This window comes from Oryx dammah, unplaced genomic scaffold (genome assembly GCF_014754425.2).
Source record: "Oryx dammah isolate SB20612 unplaced genomic scaffold, SCBI_Odam_1.1 HiC_scaffold_29, whole genome shotgun sequence".
Lineage (NCBI taxonomy): Eukaryota > Metazoa > Chordata > Mammalia > Artiodactyla > Bovidae > Oryx > Oryx dammah.
The window spans coordinates 85,206,612-85,225,450 of record NW_024070213.1 but is presented as its reverse complement, the minus strand read 5'-3'; the positions used below and the strand labels follow the sequence as shown (position 1 = coordinate 85,225,450).

Below are 18,839 nucleotides of genomic sequence, written 5' to 3'. Positions count from 1 at the left end.
GGTGGATCCTCCCAGTCCCCCCACATACACAGCTTTTTAGTGTTGTTGCGTTGGTGTGTGTTCCCGTGGGCGCCATGCAATGAGATCCTCTGGCTCCCAAACTACCAAAAGAGGCTGTGACCAAGTGTGCAGGCACAAGCAGTGGAGACTCTATGCTCTCCTTCTCTGGTGCTGATTCTCTCCTGTGACCCTGTGTGTGGCATGTGTATGACGAACCGAAACATCGTGCTGAAAATTACTGTCTCCACTGGGAGAAACAACTAGGCCTGAACAGAGGGGAGGGCCTTTCCTGCATCCTCGTCTGTGAGCACCATCCTTCTCCTAGCAGCTGCTCAATGACAAGAACCCTGTCTTCCAAGAGTACAGGGCGGAGCTGACCTGGCACCACATACAACACAGGGTTGTGCAGACAACCACAGTAGAAACAATGCCACTGCTAGCGCTCAGCAGCCTCACTGGTGAGACATTCCTGGGTCTTAATCTTGGTAACCCTGTCGTACCTTATAATGTGAGGAAGGGCTTAGAGTGATGCCATGACAGATCAACTTCTTGTGAACCACTTTAATCACCCTCCCTCAGGTAGCCCTGTACACATTACATGTTTTTGTTTCAACCTAAAATCTATTCATATGGTCCTTAACCTGCCTGGAGAAATACCAGTAAGCACTCGAGAAGCCAGTAAGTAGAAAAATCTGCAGCAGCAGGCTAAAATCCATCATGAACTATTGCATAATCCAAAGCTATCTGGAAGTGAATAGAATCAAAAGGGCCAGAATATCTATTTTTCAGGTTTGTTTGTTTGCAGGTCGACAAATCTGTTGGTTTTACATGGCTTTAAGCTCCAAATCAAACTGAATGCCTTACTATTCACTTACTTAACAAATATTTATTAAATACCTCTCATGTTCCTAACTCTATGCAGGCACTGGGAAAGATGCATCAGGGGATGACAGAGTGTCTAGGGACACAAAGATAAAGGACTTGGGAATGGTCCTCAAGACAAGGGGAGAGGGACTTTCCTGGTGGTCCAGGGGTTAAGATTCTGTACTTTCACTGCAAGGGGGCATGAATCCTAGTTGTGAAACTAAGATTTCACATGCTGCTTAGCAAGGCCAAAAAATTAAAAATTAAAAAAAAAAGATGGGAGGAATTATAGTGTGGTTCTAATTTGGATCCATATGGGGGGGATTTGTACAAAGTGCAATGGGGACAAGTAGAAGAAGCATCTATGATGCCAGGAGGAAGTCAGGGAAGGTGTCACAGAAAAAACTGAATTTGTTCTGAGACCTAAAGGATAATTTCCTTTCAAATCTTTCGGTCAGATGGACGAATCCGGGGACAGTGTTATAGGCAGGATGAATAGCACAAATAAAGTTGAGGGTCAAGCAGTAGCCTTACTAACTCTGTGGTATAAAGAATAAACTGGAAAACTATATAGAGATGAAGCTGTGCAGCGGGGCAGGGACCTGTGTGCCATTGAGGGAAGGCTAGTTTTTATTCTGGAAGCCAGGGTTTGACCGGGGATCCACGGGTGATGGTTTCAGGGAATCCATGAACCCCAAGAAACTGTATGAAAAGCTTTGTGGGCAAGGGCATTTCTTCTGGGAGAAGGTCCACAGCATTCACTGATTCTAAAAGAAGGCTGTACCTTAAAAAACATAAAAGTTATAGTCACTGGAGAATCTTTGAAGAGCATAATGAGCGCTATGGATCAGAAAGATCACTCTAGCAGCGATGCAGAAGACAGACTGGAAAGAGGGGACACTTGCATTAGATGGCTACCTGGCCGCAGTGACAAAAACCACCGGGGCCTCGACTGGGCACTTGGGATGAAACAGAGACTGGACAGGAGAACCTGGGAAACGGAAGCAATGGGACTTCCATCTAATCAGTATGTGATCCGATTTCAAGGTGTTGGAGAGGAAGGAAGACATGCCCCACCACTGCCTTGGGCCCCAGCGAAAACTGTGCAGTTAGCTGAGCGGAGGTGGGTTTGGGTTTGGAAAGATCGGGGCGGGGATGATATAGTCATATCTGGATCTACTGAGTTTGAAGTTCTTGTGGGTCATCCATGTGGACCCGGAAGACCGTCTCGAGAAAATAGGTAAAATTAGAAGGGAAAGGGGCAAAGAATGGAACCCTGAGGGAAATCAATGTTGAGTGAATAAGGGGCAGCAAGAAAGACAGGAGAAGAACCAGGACTCAGCAACATCTTAGAAGCCAAAGGGGACAGTTTCAAGAAGTGGGAACTTTGCCATAGGCATCTGATAATTGATCTGAGATGAGAGCTGGAAGGTTGGGCTTGCCAACGAGAGGTCACTGGATAGCACTGATGTCAAAACATACTTATTACATCACCAAGGCAAAGTCTAGACATCTAACTGATGGACTTGAAGGAATCAAAAGTGAAAAAATCTGTGAAGGGAGAGGCCTTCTCAGAAGCTTTAGGAAAAATGAATAAATTCAATTTTAAAAAATCAGGACAAATATGAAACTACTGTTTATTTTCTAGACTTTCCCAAGACCTATGGGATTCTCTTTTGGATACCTGGAGTCCTGGAGTATAAATCTGTAATCTTACGAACGAAGGAAAAAATATTTTTCTGAAATGTATAGGGTGGAAAGCTCTTTCCTTCTCCTTAGCTGAGGAAGGGTAGGGGAGAAAAAAATTAAAGGAAAACAAATCACTTCAAAGGTTTTAAGTGTAAAACAAACAATAGATGGTGGACAAGAAACATCCAAGTCTCTTGGGCAGAAGAAAAATCCCACAAGAAGAGAAGATTCTCTTTTCCCCTCCCTCTGCCTTTTTACCATACCAACTTTCAGAGGTCATCCTCCCTGCCTCAGAAATGGATATCTGAGTGTTTCCTAGAAATCAAGTTTTACGACCCCTAGGTGCCTCTGTACCCTTAGTTCCCTAGAAGTCACAGACTGGGCTGTATAGATTATACTAGAAAGTCCCAGTAATGCTTTGGGCTCTCCTACTTATCATCACCGGCCTGTTCTGGTCCCAGGCCAGTCCTTGGCTGTTCCATGTTGCCCTAAATAACCCTCCATGACCAGCTGTCTGCCTTATTAGAAGCAAGACGAAGGATAAGATTACAGGCACCACCCAGGGGTACTCTGGGCACAGCCACGAGGGACTCTGGAGAGCATCAGAAGCACGTACTTTGGAGTCTCCAATTACAGCCTGTTGGGAAGAGGCTGTAGGGAGGACTGCAGGGGATAGGTCTATGACATGAGATAGGAGAAAACAAATAAATGACTTGGTCACTATCTTTTTGCTAAAATTTTTCTTTCTACCTTAATTGAACTTTGAATAAGAAAAAAAAGGACATGAAGAGCAAATGTTTGTTAGATATAATTATACTTTCTGACGGCTACGTAATTAAAAGTTGTAAATCCTAGAACAGCTATGGAGAGGGAATAGAATCCTATTCCAATGAACCTTTAAAAATAGGATAAATATGCTTTTGGAATAGACTGCCTGTCTGAGGACAGAGGGATAGAGCAGGTGACTGCGGTCCTTTCCAGCAGAATATGCCCATTTCATTAGGCCAAATGTAGTGTGGTTTCAGGAGGATTGGGACCACTTCTGGGCTGGAGAGGGGGTTAGGATCTGGCATCTAATCAGCCCAGTTTCTGAGTTCAGGATGTCTGATTCTTGGCCACTCTTCTATTTTAAGACGCTATTAGCCTCGCTAATAGGTGGTGCTAGTGATAAAGAACCTGGTTGCCAACGCAGGAGATCTAAGAGACGTGGGCTTGATCCCTGGATTGGGAAGATCCCCGGGTTGGGAAGATCCCCTGGAGAAGGGCAAGGCAACCCACTCCAGTATTCTTGCCTGCACAGTTCCATGGACAGAGGAGCCTGGCAGGCTACAGTCCATAGAGTCACAAAGAGTCGGACGCAACTGAAGCAACTCAGCAGCAGCAACCTCGCTAAGGTCAGGGAACAACAGAGCTGAGGCTCCTCTAGATCTTATAGAGCTGACCTCTCTTTGCCATGTGGCCTACAGCCTCTAGGGAAAAACCTTCCTGTGCCTCTCCCTGGGAGAACGAGGGCCCCACAAACCTATCTCCATGCAGGCCACTTCTGCATTTGAGCTGTTATAATTAAATGTTTGAGCAATTATAATTAAACACTTGTTCAAAATGTTTCACTTGGGACCTCTCAGTTGGGAGCTCTCAAATCTACTTTGAGTTTGCTGTTTCGCTTCCTTCCTTCCAAGAATTCTATCCTACCACTCTCAGTCCCTTCTGACATGCACCTGTGATGTTATATGGCTTTGCAGTGGGATGTGTCCCTGGGTACACTGTGCCTGTCTCTAGAATGAGGGTCTCTCTGCTCGGGATCAGAAGCTGTAAGGGCTCTGCTGCTCTTGGACCCATGTTAAATCCTAGACTTCTTTTTTTTAAACCTCCTTCCCTCTCCAGAAAGCTCTGCTTCTTCATAAATTCATAACTCTGTGGACCTCATCTGGATTTTTAGCAGGCTCTTGCTTCCCCTAATTTGACAATCCAATTCCACAGGCCATCCTTCCAAGGTTTTAGGACCAACACTCAGAGTTTATGTTGAGGAACTCAGTACTGATATGAGATTCTTTCCAGGAGAGGAGAGAGAAGCAACAGAAACCAGGTCTGTGTTCCTAATCTGGCTACTATTCCTAAACTCAAGCCTCTTGCCTCCTTCCTCTGTTTTCCTGTTCATAACAGATATCACAATTATAATTAAACATTAGTTTAAAATATACTTAAAGTCTAGCTTTACTAATATGCTAGTTAGAAGAGTTACAAGAGCAAAGACGACGGTGACTCCTCCACTGATGAAGACGTAGCGTCTCCCATCCTGTCTGGCACACAGCAGATGCCTGACAGGTCACTTTTCACTGGACTGGTGTTGCATTTGCCGCGTCATGCACTGATTTCTGCATTTTACTTGAATGAAGGGTTCAGTTTCTCGAAATCTATCTTTTCCACGAAGCCTTCCCTGGTTAGTCCAACCAAGGCCTACCATTTCAATACGTAAGTGGATTCTATCCTAAGAATAAGGATAGAGTGGGCTGAGTGGGATAAGTGGGCTAAGACACACTTGATTATTGTTATTTATATTATGTTATTTATTAAGAATTTTAATAACATATGACATCTTTCCTCATTAAATTACAGTTCCCAAAGGAAATCAGCTTCTCCACAACACACAAGACAGGGCTCTATACAAAGTGGGTGTTTAAAAACCCGAGGGAGGAGCGGTGCAGAGGGAAGGGGAGGCCAGCTGAGATCCCCTTCGTTCTCTCTTCATCTTTCCATATACCTGACAATTCTGATTCCCAGGTCTCCTGGACTCAAGCCAGAGGGCTTTGCTTTCTTCAGCCTGCCGCCCCACCCCCCACCCCACCCTCCACACCCTTTGGTTTGTACTGATTAACTGCTGCCGTTCCTGTTTGTTTAAGGGTTAAAAGAATGGAAGAGCAGGAGAGGTCAGAGAAAACAGCAGAATGACGCAGACGTGCGCCTAGTAGAAGGAAACATGCTGTAAGAGTGAGGCACCTGACCCTGGTCCACGCAGGAGCCCTGACACCAGAGTTGGCTCCTGAAGACTTGCTAGAGCCCATCAGATACCAGTTCCAAATCCCCTCCTTTTCCCAACATTTCCAATGTACTTGGAGTGAATCCACCTACTGCCTTCTCAACAATTTTATCTCTTTTTAGTCTCCTTTCCAATCCTGCTTGAGAAAACACCAGTTTTCTGAGTACCAAAGGACCCAAATTGTCCCAGATCTTCAGAAAAACTTGGAAAGAAGCTTTATGAAGACCTAAGTAAGTTCAAGGGGGAATGGATACATGTATATGTACGGCTGAGTCCCTCTGTTCCCCACCCAAAACTATCACAACATTGTGAATTGGCTGTAACCCAATATAAAATAAAAAGTTTTTTTTTTTTTTTTTAGTAGAGCAAGTGAAATCCAAAAGCACTTGTGGACTTAGACCTAACAGAGATTTTGGGGGAAGCCCCAGGTCCCTGTGTAAATGTACAGCAGAAGGATCTTAAGGAGGATAGTTCTGTTCTACAGGCTAAGGCTAAGGGAGTCAGGAAATTTAAGGGGGCCTCCCAACTGTGGTTTTTGTGGGTTTTGGAGGGCCTCCCAGCCAGGCCCTCTCCCCACGCTGGACCCTCTTCCTTACCTTGGGCATCGCCACCAGAGGTTAACACGGCGATGGCTTTGCCGATTCCCAGGGTTTTGGCTTCATGGTGCTCTTCATGGGTCATGATCCACTCTAGAATTCAAAAGAATGGCCAGTTAGGATACGATGGGATCAAGACTCCTACAAGCTTGGAAGATGGCTCTGTTAGACTGGCTAGAGCCACCTCAGTCAGGCTGTCCCACTATATTGAGTCTGAGGTTTGCAGCCCGGGATCTTTGGACTTCTTTCAGAAAAGAACCACACCCTCACAGAATGACAGGCTGAAATGTCACAGAAATCAAGCCTAAGACCGCAAAAGTCCTGGCTAATCCCTCCCACCCCAACTGGAGCCTATTTGGAGAAGAAGCTAAGGTCAAGGAGAAGGGTGGGTGACCAAACAGAAATGAGAAAGGAAAAAAGTTAAGGTAGCCTCACAGAGTCCTCCCTTTTAATGAAGGGAAGGGCTATTGCAGAGGACAGGAATCAAATGAGGCTTAGGGCACTGCGAACCAACAAAGCAGAAGCAGAAAAACAAGAGTACATTGGGTTTTGGTTAAGATTTGAGTTGGGTATTATGGAAATGGGCTAAGTTGGAACAGGAGTTCCAGGTTATACAGGCACATTGGAGCTTGGGTAAAATAATGGTTCAGGCTTAGGAATGGTGAGGGACTTTCCCTGGCTTTTCCCATCCCTCTCAGGGTCTCTGCCTCCTATGCATCTCTTGATCCTTTATCTTCAGGCCTGCCCCTCACACTAAACACTACCAAATGGGAAGAGTAACACAAAATCACTGCCACATAGACATGAATATGTACACATAACATGTGAACACCTTCATATTTTTGTCTTTAGGACTTCTCTCTCCCAAAGGAGAATACAAGACATACTTTTACATCCATAAAAATGCCAACTGAATCATCACTCTCCCAGTTATCCAGGCTAACCGCTGTTATTTTTAAAATTTATCTCCTCTTTACTCTCAAGAATCACAACAGTTACCAAACCCTATTATTCTCCTTGTTATTATCTTCCTTTATCCTTCTTTTCTGTCCTCATGGCCTCTTTCCATCTGAATTGTTTTCTTCAATAGCTGGTCTCCCTCTGCTTGTGCTTCCCTTTTCCACTCTATTTCAGACACCAAATAAGCCTCCAAGGGAAGGTCATAGGCCTCTGAGGCCTCAGTGGAGAGAGGATTCATTCACATGATCAGGAGCTGATGACCTTTAAGTGCAGCTCATGTTTCAGATGTGAACCCTGGGGCAATCAGGGTAGCTGCTGATAAAGACACAGGTCACATCCACATATAAATCCATACACATGCCAAGAAAATACATGCAATGAGACACTCATGAAGAAAACATACACAAACATACATAGTGTTGTTAACAAACACAGGTTCACAGATATGCTGCATATAATCAGTACTGACAGATAAACCCAAACTTCTTGGGTTGCATTCAAAGCTTCCATGACCTAACTCTTGCCTGGAGCTCCAAACTTGGCTCCTGCAAATTTTCTACTCCATTAACATCTAAACATCACTTTGTTCCTCCCCACTTCTGTGCCTGTGCACACTGCATCACTTGTGTGGAAGGCTATCCTGGCTCTTTCCACAGATCAATATCCTACTCCATTATTTAAGGCCTGTACTAGTCACATCCCTGTTAAACCTATTAAGCCTTCACTGATTACCATAGGTCAAGGAGTACTTCTTTCTGAACCTCCTCAAATCACATAGTGTTTCTGAAACCAGATCACTCACTTAGCACTGAATTATTGCTTTATGTGATATTTTAGTTGCTTCTTACGGGTTGAAAAGGTTGGGCTAAATAAGGAGTCAGCAAACTACAGCCCAGGAGCCAAGTTGAACCCTTCCAATGTCTTTGTAAGGCAGCAAACTAAGAAAAGTTTTTACATTTTGAGTGGTCGAAAAAAGCAGTTTCATGACATATGAAAACTGTATGAAATTCAGATTTCAGTGCTCATACCTCTCACATTCTTTTGATAATTATCTATGGCTGCTTTTGCGCTACAAGAGCAGAGTAGGTTATTGCGACAGAGACCCTACAACATTTACTATCTGGCCTTCAAAAGAAAAAGTTTGCAGATACTAAAGATTGCTAACGTCATTTTCCCTAACTAGGCTGAAAACTCCTTGGGGGCTGGCGGATCGTTTTCATTTTTTTAAGCTTCGCACAGCCTACCGAAGCCTATGCACATAACAACAGACGTTCAGTAAAGCATCAGTGGACTGACAACAGGAGAGGCACACAAATACAGAACAAAATTTAAATATGCTTGGATACTTCTAACACATACAGATACAAACAGGATTTAAGAAAGCAGATAGCAACAAACAGTGAGAGGAATACAAACAAGAATAGAGACACTCTCCTATTTAATGAGTGTTCATGTGCAAATTTCTGCAGTTCTCAAGAAAAGAAAGCCTAAGTGGTTGCTGCAAATAGGAAGGCAAAATTTTGGAAAGAAAAGAACAAAACGTTTGAGTACTGTGCCAATCCCTTTTTCCCTGAGTTTTCCTCTGCTTATTCACTCTGGGAGCTCATCCCTGATAGAAATCCATACAGGGATCTTCCACCCACAGAGGCTTCAGTGACGGAGAGAATGCATCATAAACGGGGCGGGGGGGAGATTGGGAGTGCTGACCTGCAAAAACAAAACCAGCTCAAATTTTTCTGCTGCATCTCCAAAATTGTTCTAGAGGCACAGACACAGATATGCAAGCAGAGTCAACAGTGACACACATGTAGAAACAGACATGTTAAGACCTATATATAAAATCACAGGTGCGCAGAGAAGCCCGAGGGAGGTAGAAAAACAGGCAAGGCAGCATCCTAGGTGCACTGACTTGAACTGGATGAGTGCCAGGGTAGGAGTCAGGCTGCCGAGAGCCACTAGGTCGGAGCACCACCCACCCATCCCTGATTCCCAGGCAAAGACACAGGGTGTGCACGCGAGGGAGACGAGTCGAGGGGCTAGGATTCGTCACCCATCCCCCCTCAGCTCCTCCTTCTGATGCCGCACCACCTCTTCTTTCCCTGTCTGCTCCCTTCTGTTCTCCCAGCGCCAACTCCCAGCACGTTCATTCCCACCTCGCTCGCTTTCGGCTATCCTCCTCGCTCTTTACCCAAGGGCCCCTCTTGCCTTAGAGTCTTAGCTGTCCTCCGCCCGGGCTTCTTTGCAGATTGTCCTTGGGGAAAGGGGGAGGGGAGCTTGGCGAAGACTGGGAGGAGCCAGGTGGAGGCGCCGGGGAGGGGAAAGAGGAGCGGCTTTTCAACCTCCACTAAGCAGATGCCTGCCGCGAGGCTCCTCCCGCTTCTGCTCGCCTTTCTCCTCCCCTTCCCCCTCCCCCTAAGAACACAGCACAAACGCTACAGGGGCTTAGTTTCTCCACTCCTCAGAGGGTTCCCGCATCCAGCTCGGGAGGCATCAGCTCCGGTACACAGTAGGAACCAGATTTTATTTCGTTGCTCCCCTTGTTTTCCTCAGAGACAGTTTTCCTAGCCGGGGCTTTTCTGCATTCAAACATCCCCCGCAACTAAATATAAGCCTCCCTTTCGGGCCCTGTCGACTGTCTCCCACCTCTGTCACTTTGTTGTTAGTCGCCCAGTCGTGTCCGACTCTTTGCGACCCCATGGACTGTAACCTCTGTCCATGAACTTCTCCAGGCACAAATACTGGAGTGGGTTGCCATTTCCTCCAGGGAATCTTCCCGACCCAGGGACTGAACCCGCGTCTCCTGCATTGCAGTCAGATTCATTACCGTCTGAGCCGCCAGGGAAGCCTTCTGTCACTTTAAGCAAACATTTATTGGAAGTCTGTGTGCCAGGTTTTGTATTAGGTTCTGAGAGATGAAAAGATAAGTGAAACAGAATCCCTGCCCTTGAGGAACATTGATCACTGGTATTGACATTTTCTATGTAGTTGTTCAGTCGCTCAGTCGGGTTTGACTCTCTGCAACGCCATGGACCGCAGCGCGCGTCCTTCACTATCTCCCGGAGTTTCCTCAAACTCATGAGGGATGTCAAAAACCCCTTTTGCATTTACATACCTTTCTCCGAGAAAATACAGGGAAGCTAGCGAGGAATGAGAGTTGTTTTCGTTGTTTACTCGCTAAAATAAGAGGCAAGAACCCTGCCTTGACAGCCTCATTCTCAAGCCTGCAGTAGAAGGGGATGCAGGATTCTGAGAGTGAGGCAATCGTATCTGTTGGGCTACAAAGCAAGAAGAATCCATCCTGGGAACATGGATCAAGCACTACTCGAGCAAGAGGTGCATCCTTTTACCCAGCTCCTCTTTACTCTTTCCACTGCTCCACCCATGCCTTGTTTCAACCCCTCTCCACAGCCATCTCACCTTCTTGCTGTTTTTACCGCCCCTCCTCTTGCTTACTTTTGTTTCTGCACCTGCACATACTGCAAACAATAACAATGCAGGTGACTAGGAGATAAAAACATATGACTACACAAAATTAACTTTTTGCAAATGCTGCCATCAAAAAAGTGAAAAGACAACCCACAGAATGGGAGAAAATATTTGCAAATCAAATATCTGATAAAGGACCAGGTATTGAGAATATATAACTCTTGCAACCCAACCATAAAAAGATAATAAACCAATTTAAAAATGGGCAAAAGATCTTAACAGATACCTCACGTGACAAAGATGACAGATGGATGGCAAATAAGCATATGAAATGATGCTCAAAATCATGTCATTAGGCACTGCAAATTAAAACAGAGAGACCACTACCATTAGAATGAAAACTTGACAGTACCAGATACTGACAAGAATGTGAAGCAACAAGAACTCTTTGTTGATACAAATGTAAAATGGTATAGTCACTTTTAAAGATTCTTTGGCAGTTTCTTACAAAGCTAAATATAGCATTACCATATGATCCAGCAATCATATTCTGAGATATTTATCTAAGTGAGTTGAAAATGATACCTATACAAAACTCCGCATATAAATGTTTAATAGCAATTTTGTTCAAAATTGCCAGGAACTGGAAGCAACCAAAATGTCCCTCCAAAGGTGAATGGATAAACAAACTGTGGTACATCCATTGGATATTGCAATAAAACAAAATGACCTACAAAGCCAAGAAAAAGAACATGCAGGAATCTTAAAACATACTGCTTAGCGAAAGAAACTAGTCTGAAAATACTACATACTGTGTGATTCCAACTATATGACATTCTGGAAAAGGTGAAACTATTAAGACAGCAAAAAGATCAGTGGTTGCCAAGGGTTCAGAGTAGAGATGGAGCAATTGATAGGCAGAACACAAGGGATTTTTATGGCAGTGAAACTATTCTGTATGAAGCTATAATGGAGGATACATGACATTATGCATTTGTCAAAAGTTACAGAATCATAAAACACAAAGTGTAAAACCTAATGTCAAGTATGGACTTTAGTCAATAATAATGTATCAATACTGGTTCATCTATTTTAACAAATGTACCACATCAATGCAGGATGTTAATAATAGTGGAAACTGAGCAGAAAACAGCCGGGATATATGGAAACTGCAATCTGCTCAATTTTCTGTAAGTCTAAAACTTCTCTAACAAAGTCTATTAATTTCAAAAAATATATTCTGTTCAATGAAATATTAAATAAAGTTGTGATAGTAACAAAGAAAAATGGGCAAGCATTTGAAAAGACATATATCTAAAGAAAATATACAAATAACCAATAAGTGCATGAAAAGACCCTTTCTTTTTTTGGAAGGTTATTATTAATTCCATTTATTTAATACAGACCTATTCAAATCATCTATTTCTCCTTGTGTGAATGTTGGCAGATTGTATCTTTCAAGGGATTGGTCCATTTGACCTAGGTTACCAAATTTGTGGGCACAGAGTTGTCCGTAGTATTCCTTTATCATCCTTTATCAAAATTTTCACGGGATCTGTAGCAATGTCCCCTCTTTCATTTTGGGCATTAGTAATTTGTGTTCTCTCTTTTCTTAGTTAACCTATCCAGAGATTTATTAACTTTATTCACCTTTTTTAAAAACTAGCTTTTAGTTATATTTTCTCTATTGATTTGTCTTCAATTTTACTGATTTCTATTTTTTTTTTTTTTGTCTGAGCACTTTGGATTTAATTTGTTCTTCTAGTTTCCTAAGATGGAAACTTAGGAAACTATAAAAGATTTAGATCACCTGCTTTTCTGATATATCCACTCAATGTTATAAATTTCCTTTTAAGCACTGCTTTCTCTGCATCTGACAAATTTTAATAAATTGTGCTTTTAACTTTATTTAGTTTAAAATATATTTATCTTGGGATTTCTTCTTTGACTAAAGTGTTACTTAGATTTGTGTTGTTTAACCTCTAAGTATTGGGGCATTTTCCAGTTATCTTTCTGTTACTGATTTCTAGTTTAATTCCACTGTGATCTGAGAGCAGCAATTATGTAATTTATCTTCTTTGAAATTAGTTAAGATGTTTTTTATAGCCCAGAATGTGGTCTGTCATGATGAATATGTTATCATGTATGTATGAATGAATGCATGGGTGAATCAAGTCACCTTGAGAAAAATGTATATTCAGCTATTGTTGGACGAATTGCTGAAATCAGTATTATTCAGTTCACTGATGGCGTTGAGATCACTGATGTCTGTATTTTCTGTATGCTTTATCTGTCCACTTCTGCAAGAAAGATGTTGAAGTCTCCAATCGTGATAGTTAATTCATCTATTTCTCCTTTTAGTTCTATCAGTCTTTGCTTCACATAGTTTGATGTTGTGTTGTAAGGCACATACACATTAAGAATTGTATCTTCTTGGAGAATTGACCCCTTTATCATTAGGTAATGCCCATCTTCATCCCTGTTAATTTTTCTTTGAACTCTGCCATGTCTAAAATTAATACAACCACCCCTGCTTTCTTTTGATTAGTGCTAGCATGGGATATTCTTCTCATCCATTTACTTTTTATCTATAAATAGCTTTATATTTAAAGTGGGTTTTTTGTGGACAACACATAGTTGGGTCACATTTTCAGTTCGACTTTTGACAACATGTCTTTCAATGGTACATTTAGACCACTGACATTCAAAATGAGTACTGGCTTAATATATACCATAGTCATTACAATTTTCTATTTGTTGTCCTTGTTTTATGTTTCTATTTTGTCTTCCACTCTTTTTCTGCCTTTTGTGGTTTTAACTGAGTATTTTATGTGACTCTATTTTTCCCTCCTTTCTTAGCATAGCTGTAATACCTTTTTACTTTTTTTTAGTGGTTGCCCTAGAGTTTGCAGCATACATTTGCAACTAATTCTAGTCCACTTTCAAATAACACTATGTCATTTCACAGGTCATAACAACAAAATAAGCCTAATTCCTTCCTCCCATCCCTTGTATCATTTCTGTCATTTATTTCACTTATATATAAACATAAATAAGCATATATATGATAAACACATGGGTGCATGCATGCTAAGTCACTTCAGTTGTGTCCAACACTTTGCAACCCCATGGACTGTAGCCTGCCAGGCTCCTCTATCCATGGGATTCCCCAGGCAAGAGTTACTGGAGTGGGTTGCCATGCCCTTCTCCAGGGGATCTTCCCAACCCAGGGACTGAACCCCTGTCCCTTATGTCTCCTGCACTGGCAGACAGGTTCTTTACCACTAGCGCCACCTGGGAAGCCCATGATAAACACGTAAGCGTACATAAGTGAATACACTGTGGCTATTATTTTGAACAAATTCCTGTTAGATCCATTAAGAAAAATGAAAGGTTTTGTTCTATCTTCACTTATTCCTTCTTTGATGCTCTTCTTTCTTTAAACAGATCTGAGTTTCTGACCTATATTATTTTTCTTCTCTCTGAAGAACTGCTTTTAACATTTCTGGCAAGGCAGGTCTACTGGCAAAAAAAATTCCCTCCATTTGGTTTTACTGTTGCTGTTCTTCAGTCAGTCATGTCTGTCATGATTGTGATGTCAGTCATGTCTGACTCTGCAACCTCATGGCTGCAGCACACCAGGCTTCTCTGTCCTTCACCAGCTCCCAGAGCTTGCTCAAACTCATGTCCATTGAGTTGGTGATGCTATCCAACCATCTCATCCCCTTAAAATCTTTATTTCTCCTTTACTTTTTAAAAATTAATTTATTTTAATTGGAGGCTAATTACAGTATTGCAGTGGTTTCTGCCATACATTGACATGAATCAGCCACGGGTGTACATGTGTTCCCCATCCTGAACCCCCCTCCCACCTCCCTCCCTATCCCATCCCTCAGGGTCATCCCAGTGCACCAGCCCTGAGCACCCTGTCTCATGCATCAAACCTGGACTGGCGATCTATTTCACATATGGTAATATACGTGTTTCAATGCTATTCTCTCAAATCATCCCACCCTTGCCTTCTCCCAGAGTCCAAAAGTCTGTTATTCACATATGTGTCTCTTTTGTTGTCTCACATATATGTCCTTCACTTTTGAAGGATAATTTCACAGGGTACAGAATTATAGATTGGTGGTAGAGGGGCGGGTGGTTCTCTCTTAACACTTAAAATATTTACTCCACTAGGTGGCACTAGTGGTAAAGAACTCGCCTGCCAATGCAGGAGACATAAAGACACAGATTCAATCCCTGGGTTAGGAAGATTCCCTGAAGGAGGGCATGGCAACCACTACAGTATTCTTGCCTGGAGAATCCATGGACAGAGGAGCCTGGCGGGCTACAGGTGTTGCAAGGAGTTGGACATGACTGAAGTGACTGAGCACGCATGCCACTCTCTTATTTGTATGGTCTCTGTGGAGAAGTCAGATATAATTCTTATCTTTGTTCTTCTATAAGTAAGGTGTTTTCTCCCATCAGGAATTTTATCTTCAGTTTTCCGTAACTGAAAATGATATGCCTCGGTGTAGGGGTGTTTCTGTTTGGCCTTTAGCTTGTCTGGTGTTCTATGAGCTTCCCAGATATGTGATTTGATGTCTGACATTAGTTTGGGGAAATCCTGTCTTTAATGTTTCAAATAATTCTTCTCTTCCTTCCTTTTCTTTTGGTATTCCCATTATGTATATGTTACATCTTGTAGTTGTACCACAGTCCTTCAATATTCTGTTGGGTTTTTTCCAGTCTTCCTTTCTTTGTTTTTCAATTTTTGAGGATTATATTGATATATCCTCTGGCCCAGAGATCTTCCTTTAGCCATGCCCAGTCTACTAAGAAGTCCATCAGAGGCATTTTCCATTTCTGTTACAGGGGTTTTCATTTCTAGCATTTCTTTTTGTCTCTTTCTTAAGATTTCCATCTCTCTGCTTATATTGCTTGTCTGTTCCTACTTGCCATCTACTGATATTTTAAGGCACATTAATCATAGGTGTTTAAAATTCCTGGTCTGATAATTCTAACATCCCTGCCATGTTTGGTGCTGATGTTTGCTCTGTCTCTTCACACTGTTTTTTTCCTCTTTATATGCCTTATAATTTTTTTCTTGGTAGCCAGACATGACATACTGGGTAAAAGAAAGTGCTGTAAATAGGCCTTAATAATATAGTGGTGAGGTGTTGGGGAGGGAAAGCATTCTATAGTCCTATGATTAGATTTCAGCCTTTTACTATGCCTATGCCTCTGGACTACGAATTTCACAAGTGTTTCTCGGATTTTTTTTTTCTCCCTGCCCCCCTTAGATGGAATAGGACAGCTAGAGTGGGCTGGAGTTCAGTATTACCCTTCCTCGGATCAGTTAGACTCTAACTTACTCTAGTAAGTTAGGCTTTGGTTAACTAGTTTCTCCTGAAGGCAGGCCTTGTTAAGAAGAACAAAGTGTTCTTGTAACAGGGAAGAACAAATCTGACTCCATATTAGATGTTTCTTTTACTTTTAACTTTTGTATTCTATTGCTTTTCCTACAAGTTACTCACAAAAGGGATGTTGTCTATAGGCTTAAATTATACATAATGGCCCATCTCTGAAAACTCTGCCTCCCATGTAATAAATGTTACACCAATATACCTTTGTTTAGCTCACATGAAACCTCTGGACCAGGCTCACCGTGAATGGTTACAGCAAGGAAGAAATTAATATATATAGGAAACGGGAATTTACCCCCCTTTTACTATAAAAAGAAGCCAGAATTCTAACTAAGGGAAGATGTTTTCTTGGGGACACTAATTCACCATCTTCTCAGTCTTCCGGCTTTCCAAATAAAGTTGTTACTCCTTGCCACATCAACTTGCCTCTCAAATTATTGGCTTGTCTTGAGGTGAGAAATACAAGCTAAAACTCGGTAACACTCTGGTTTAGTTCATAATGGTTCCTCTTCTCTTCCCCCTGCTGGAAGCCCAACCAGATTTTTCTCTGATACTTACTGTGCGAATCTGGTCAAACTCCTGGGAGTAAATCTCACAATATTGTGAGCGCCCCCCTTTGACTGGATCCTCCTATAGTTTTTAACTCCCAGAGTTGTCTGCACTGAGTCTCCAGCAATTTGTCAATTACAGTTCAGGTTTTCCTACCCCTACAGTGTTTCCCAAAGTTTCCACTCCTGGGTCTCTGCTCCAGTAAGCTGTGATGAACTGTATTCACTTGCTTGTCTCTCCAATTTTAGAGTTAGCTGTTTGCCCCGTGTCCTCCCCACTCTTATGGATTCAAGAAGAGTTAATGGCTTTTCAGTCTTTTTTTACTATTACTTTTTGTTAGCATGGAGTGTGACTTTCAAGCTCCTTGAACTGGAGCTGGGGAACTGGAATGGGGAACTGGTAGATAGAAATCTAAATTATACATTTTAAATGGATAAATTTTATGCTATGTGATTTATATCTTGATAAATCTGCATTTAAAATCTGAAAAAGGAGAAGCTGGAAGAGCTGTCCATACATTCTGGGCTTTTTAATTCCAAAAGGGAATATAAAGGCTGAAATTTAAGTCAATCTACCCCTTCCCCTTTCTACCCACTACTAACTTCTACATCTTAATGTAGGAGTTCTTAATGAATCACTGCATTACTGAGTCTACCTTACTTAGGTGAAGACAAGGAAATGTCATCTACTCCAGCCTTGTCCCAAGATACTTGGTCCTTTGGATCCCTTTTTCTGTCCAGGGAGCAATCACCCCCATGAGGACCACTGAAAGAAACATCAAACTAATGTTTGAAACTTCAGGTCAGCTGCAGGTGGGAGTCACAGAAAAGAATTTTCTCAGAAGTACTAGGCCTTGCCTATTGTCATCCTAGTGCAGTCTCTAAAACTGAAGATGTTACTTTCTGAGAGCTAAATTAGTAAAAAGCCAACACAATATAGAGAGTAGCTAATGGAAGAAATACATCATATTAAGAAATGGCTATAAGTGTCTTCCTGATAAGAATTTTGAGAAACCCCAATTTGTTATTAATTTATTCATATATTCAACAAATATTTATTGAGAACTCATTACGTGCCAGTCACTGTGCCAGGTACCGAGGTATAATAAGCTCTCATGAGGCTTATCATCTAGAGGGACTATCTAAGGTTCAAAGGAAGTTTATATTTCACTGGACCTGGGAGATAATTGAGAAATCAATAATTCAATCACAAATTGTAATATATCAAATTTTTATGACAAAAATATATTAATTGAGGGCACGTGGAATAAAAAAAAAATGGGGCCTGGAGAGTAAGACTCTAGTAGTATTTATTTAGTACTGTTTGAGAGAAGAACACTAGAGGGAATATATTCCAGCATTAGAGAGATGGATGATATGATAACACCATGATAGCTCCTTATAAATGGATTTCCCTTAATCTTAAACTCCAAGACCACACATTTTATTTTTTCATAATTTTCTGTTTATCAAACAACTTTTAAATTTCAAATATAGTTTCTCAGGAACCTTAACAACTTGGAAGGGGCATGTTAGTGAGCTCTGGTTGACTAATGATTCAAAATTTGGATGTATAATTTGATGGTAGAGAATTTTGAGATCTGGGGAATTCTTGAAAATACTTATATATCTTATACCTAATCCTCAGGCCTCTAATGGGGAGGCTGAGAAGCATCCTTCCAGGCAGGGTGCTGGTGTGTGGAGCTTATGGGTAAACACAATATGGTAACTGAGGAAGAAGACTTTGAGAAAGGGGTCTAAACATTGTCATACCTTAGGGTGCCTAAGGAAAGAGTAAGGAATAAAGTGCACAGCTTAGCAGAGGTAAGGACCAGGAGTCATAAAACAAAGCAGCATGTTAGGCAGTCAAACAAGAGCTGGTGCCAAAACACACCTCAAAGTGACTAAACTAAGCCAGTAGCTGAATTTGCTTTCATTATAAGATTATTTGCATTGCTAGTATAGTTTAAGGAGGCTGGAAAGGACACTGTGGATCCCTCCTCCAGAGAACACTGAAATTTCCTGAGTTTGCACTCAAAAAGAACCTGGGGTTCTCAAACAAACTTGTCAAAGGGTGAAGGGTGGGGGGTTATGGCCATTCTAATGACTTAAGGATAGGAATTAGTTAGGGTTCTGCTGGAAGTCTAGAATTTTTTCCAAAATATAATCATCTTTCTTCAGTTGTTTGGATTGGTAGCTAGAATTCAGGCTTTAGAGAACTTGGCACAGAGTAAGGGGAGAATAAGAGGTAAACCCATAATAAGAAAGTCGTTTGGACATAGAAGGCCACGTGGTTAAAATCTAC

General features: G+C 41.9%; 1 protein-coding gene across 6 annotated transcripts in view; it reads right to left on the bottom strand.

The window, feature by feature from the left end:
- LOC120858140 (ATP-dependent 6-phosphofructokinase, muscle type) overlaps nt 1-18,839 on the bottom strand; it is a 44,174-nt gene that overhangs the window by 14,909 nt on the left and 10,426 nt on the right. For 2 of the 6 annotated variants that reach the window (XM_040233997.1, XM_040233996.1), the window contains exon 3: nt 6,187-6,279. In XM_040233997.1, coding sequence (XP_040089931.1) covers nt 6,187-6,279 — 93 coding nt within the window. Of the gene's footprint in view, nt 1-6,186; nt 6,280-6,370; nt 6,461-7,073; nt 7,289-9,299; nt 9,543-18,839 lie in introns of those variants that run through there. The other 4 variants (XM_040233998.1, XM_040233999.1, XM_040234001.1 and 1 more) reach the window with 4 other exon arrangements.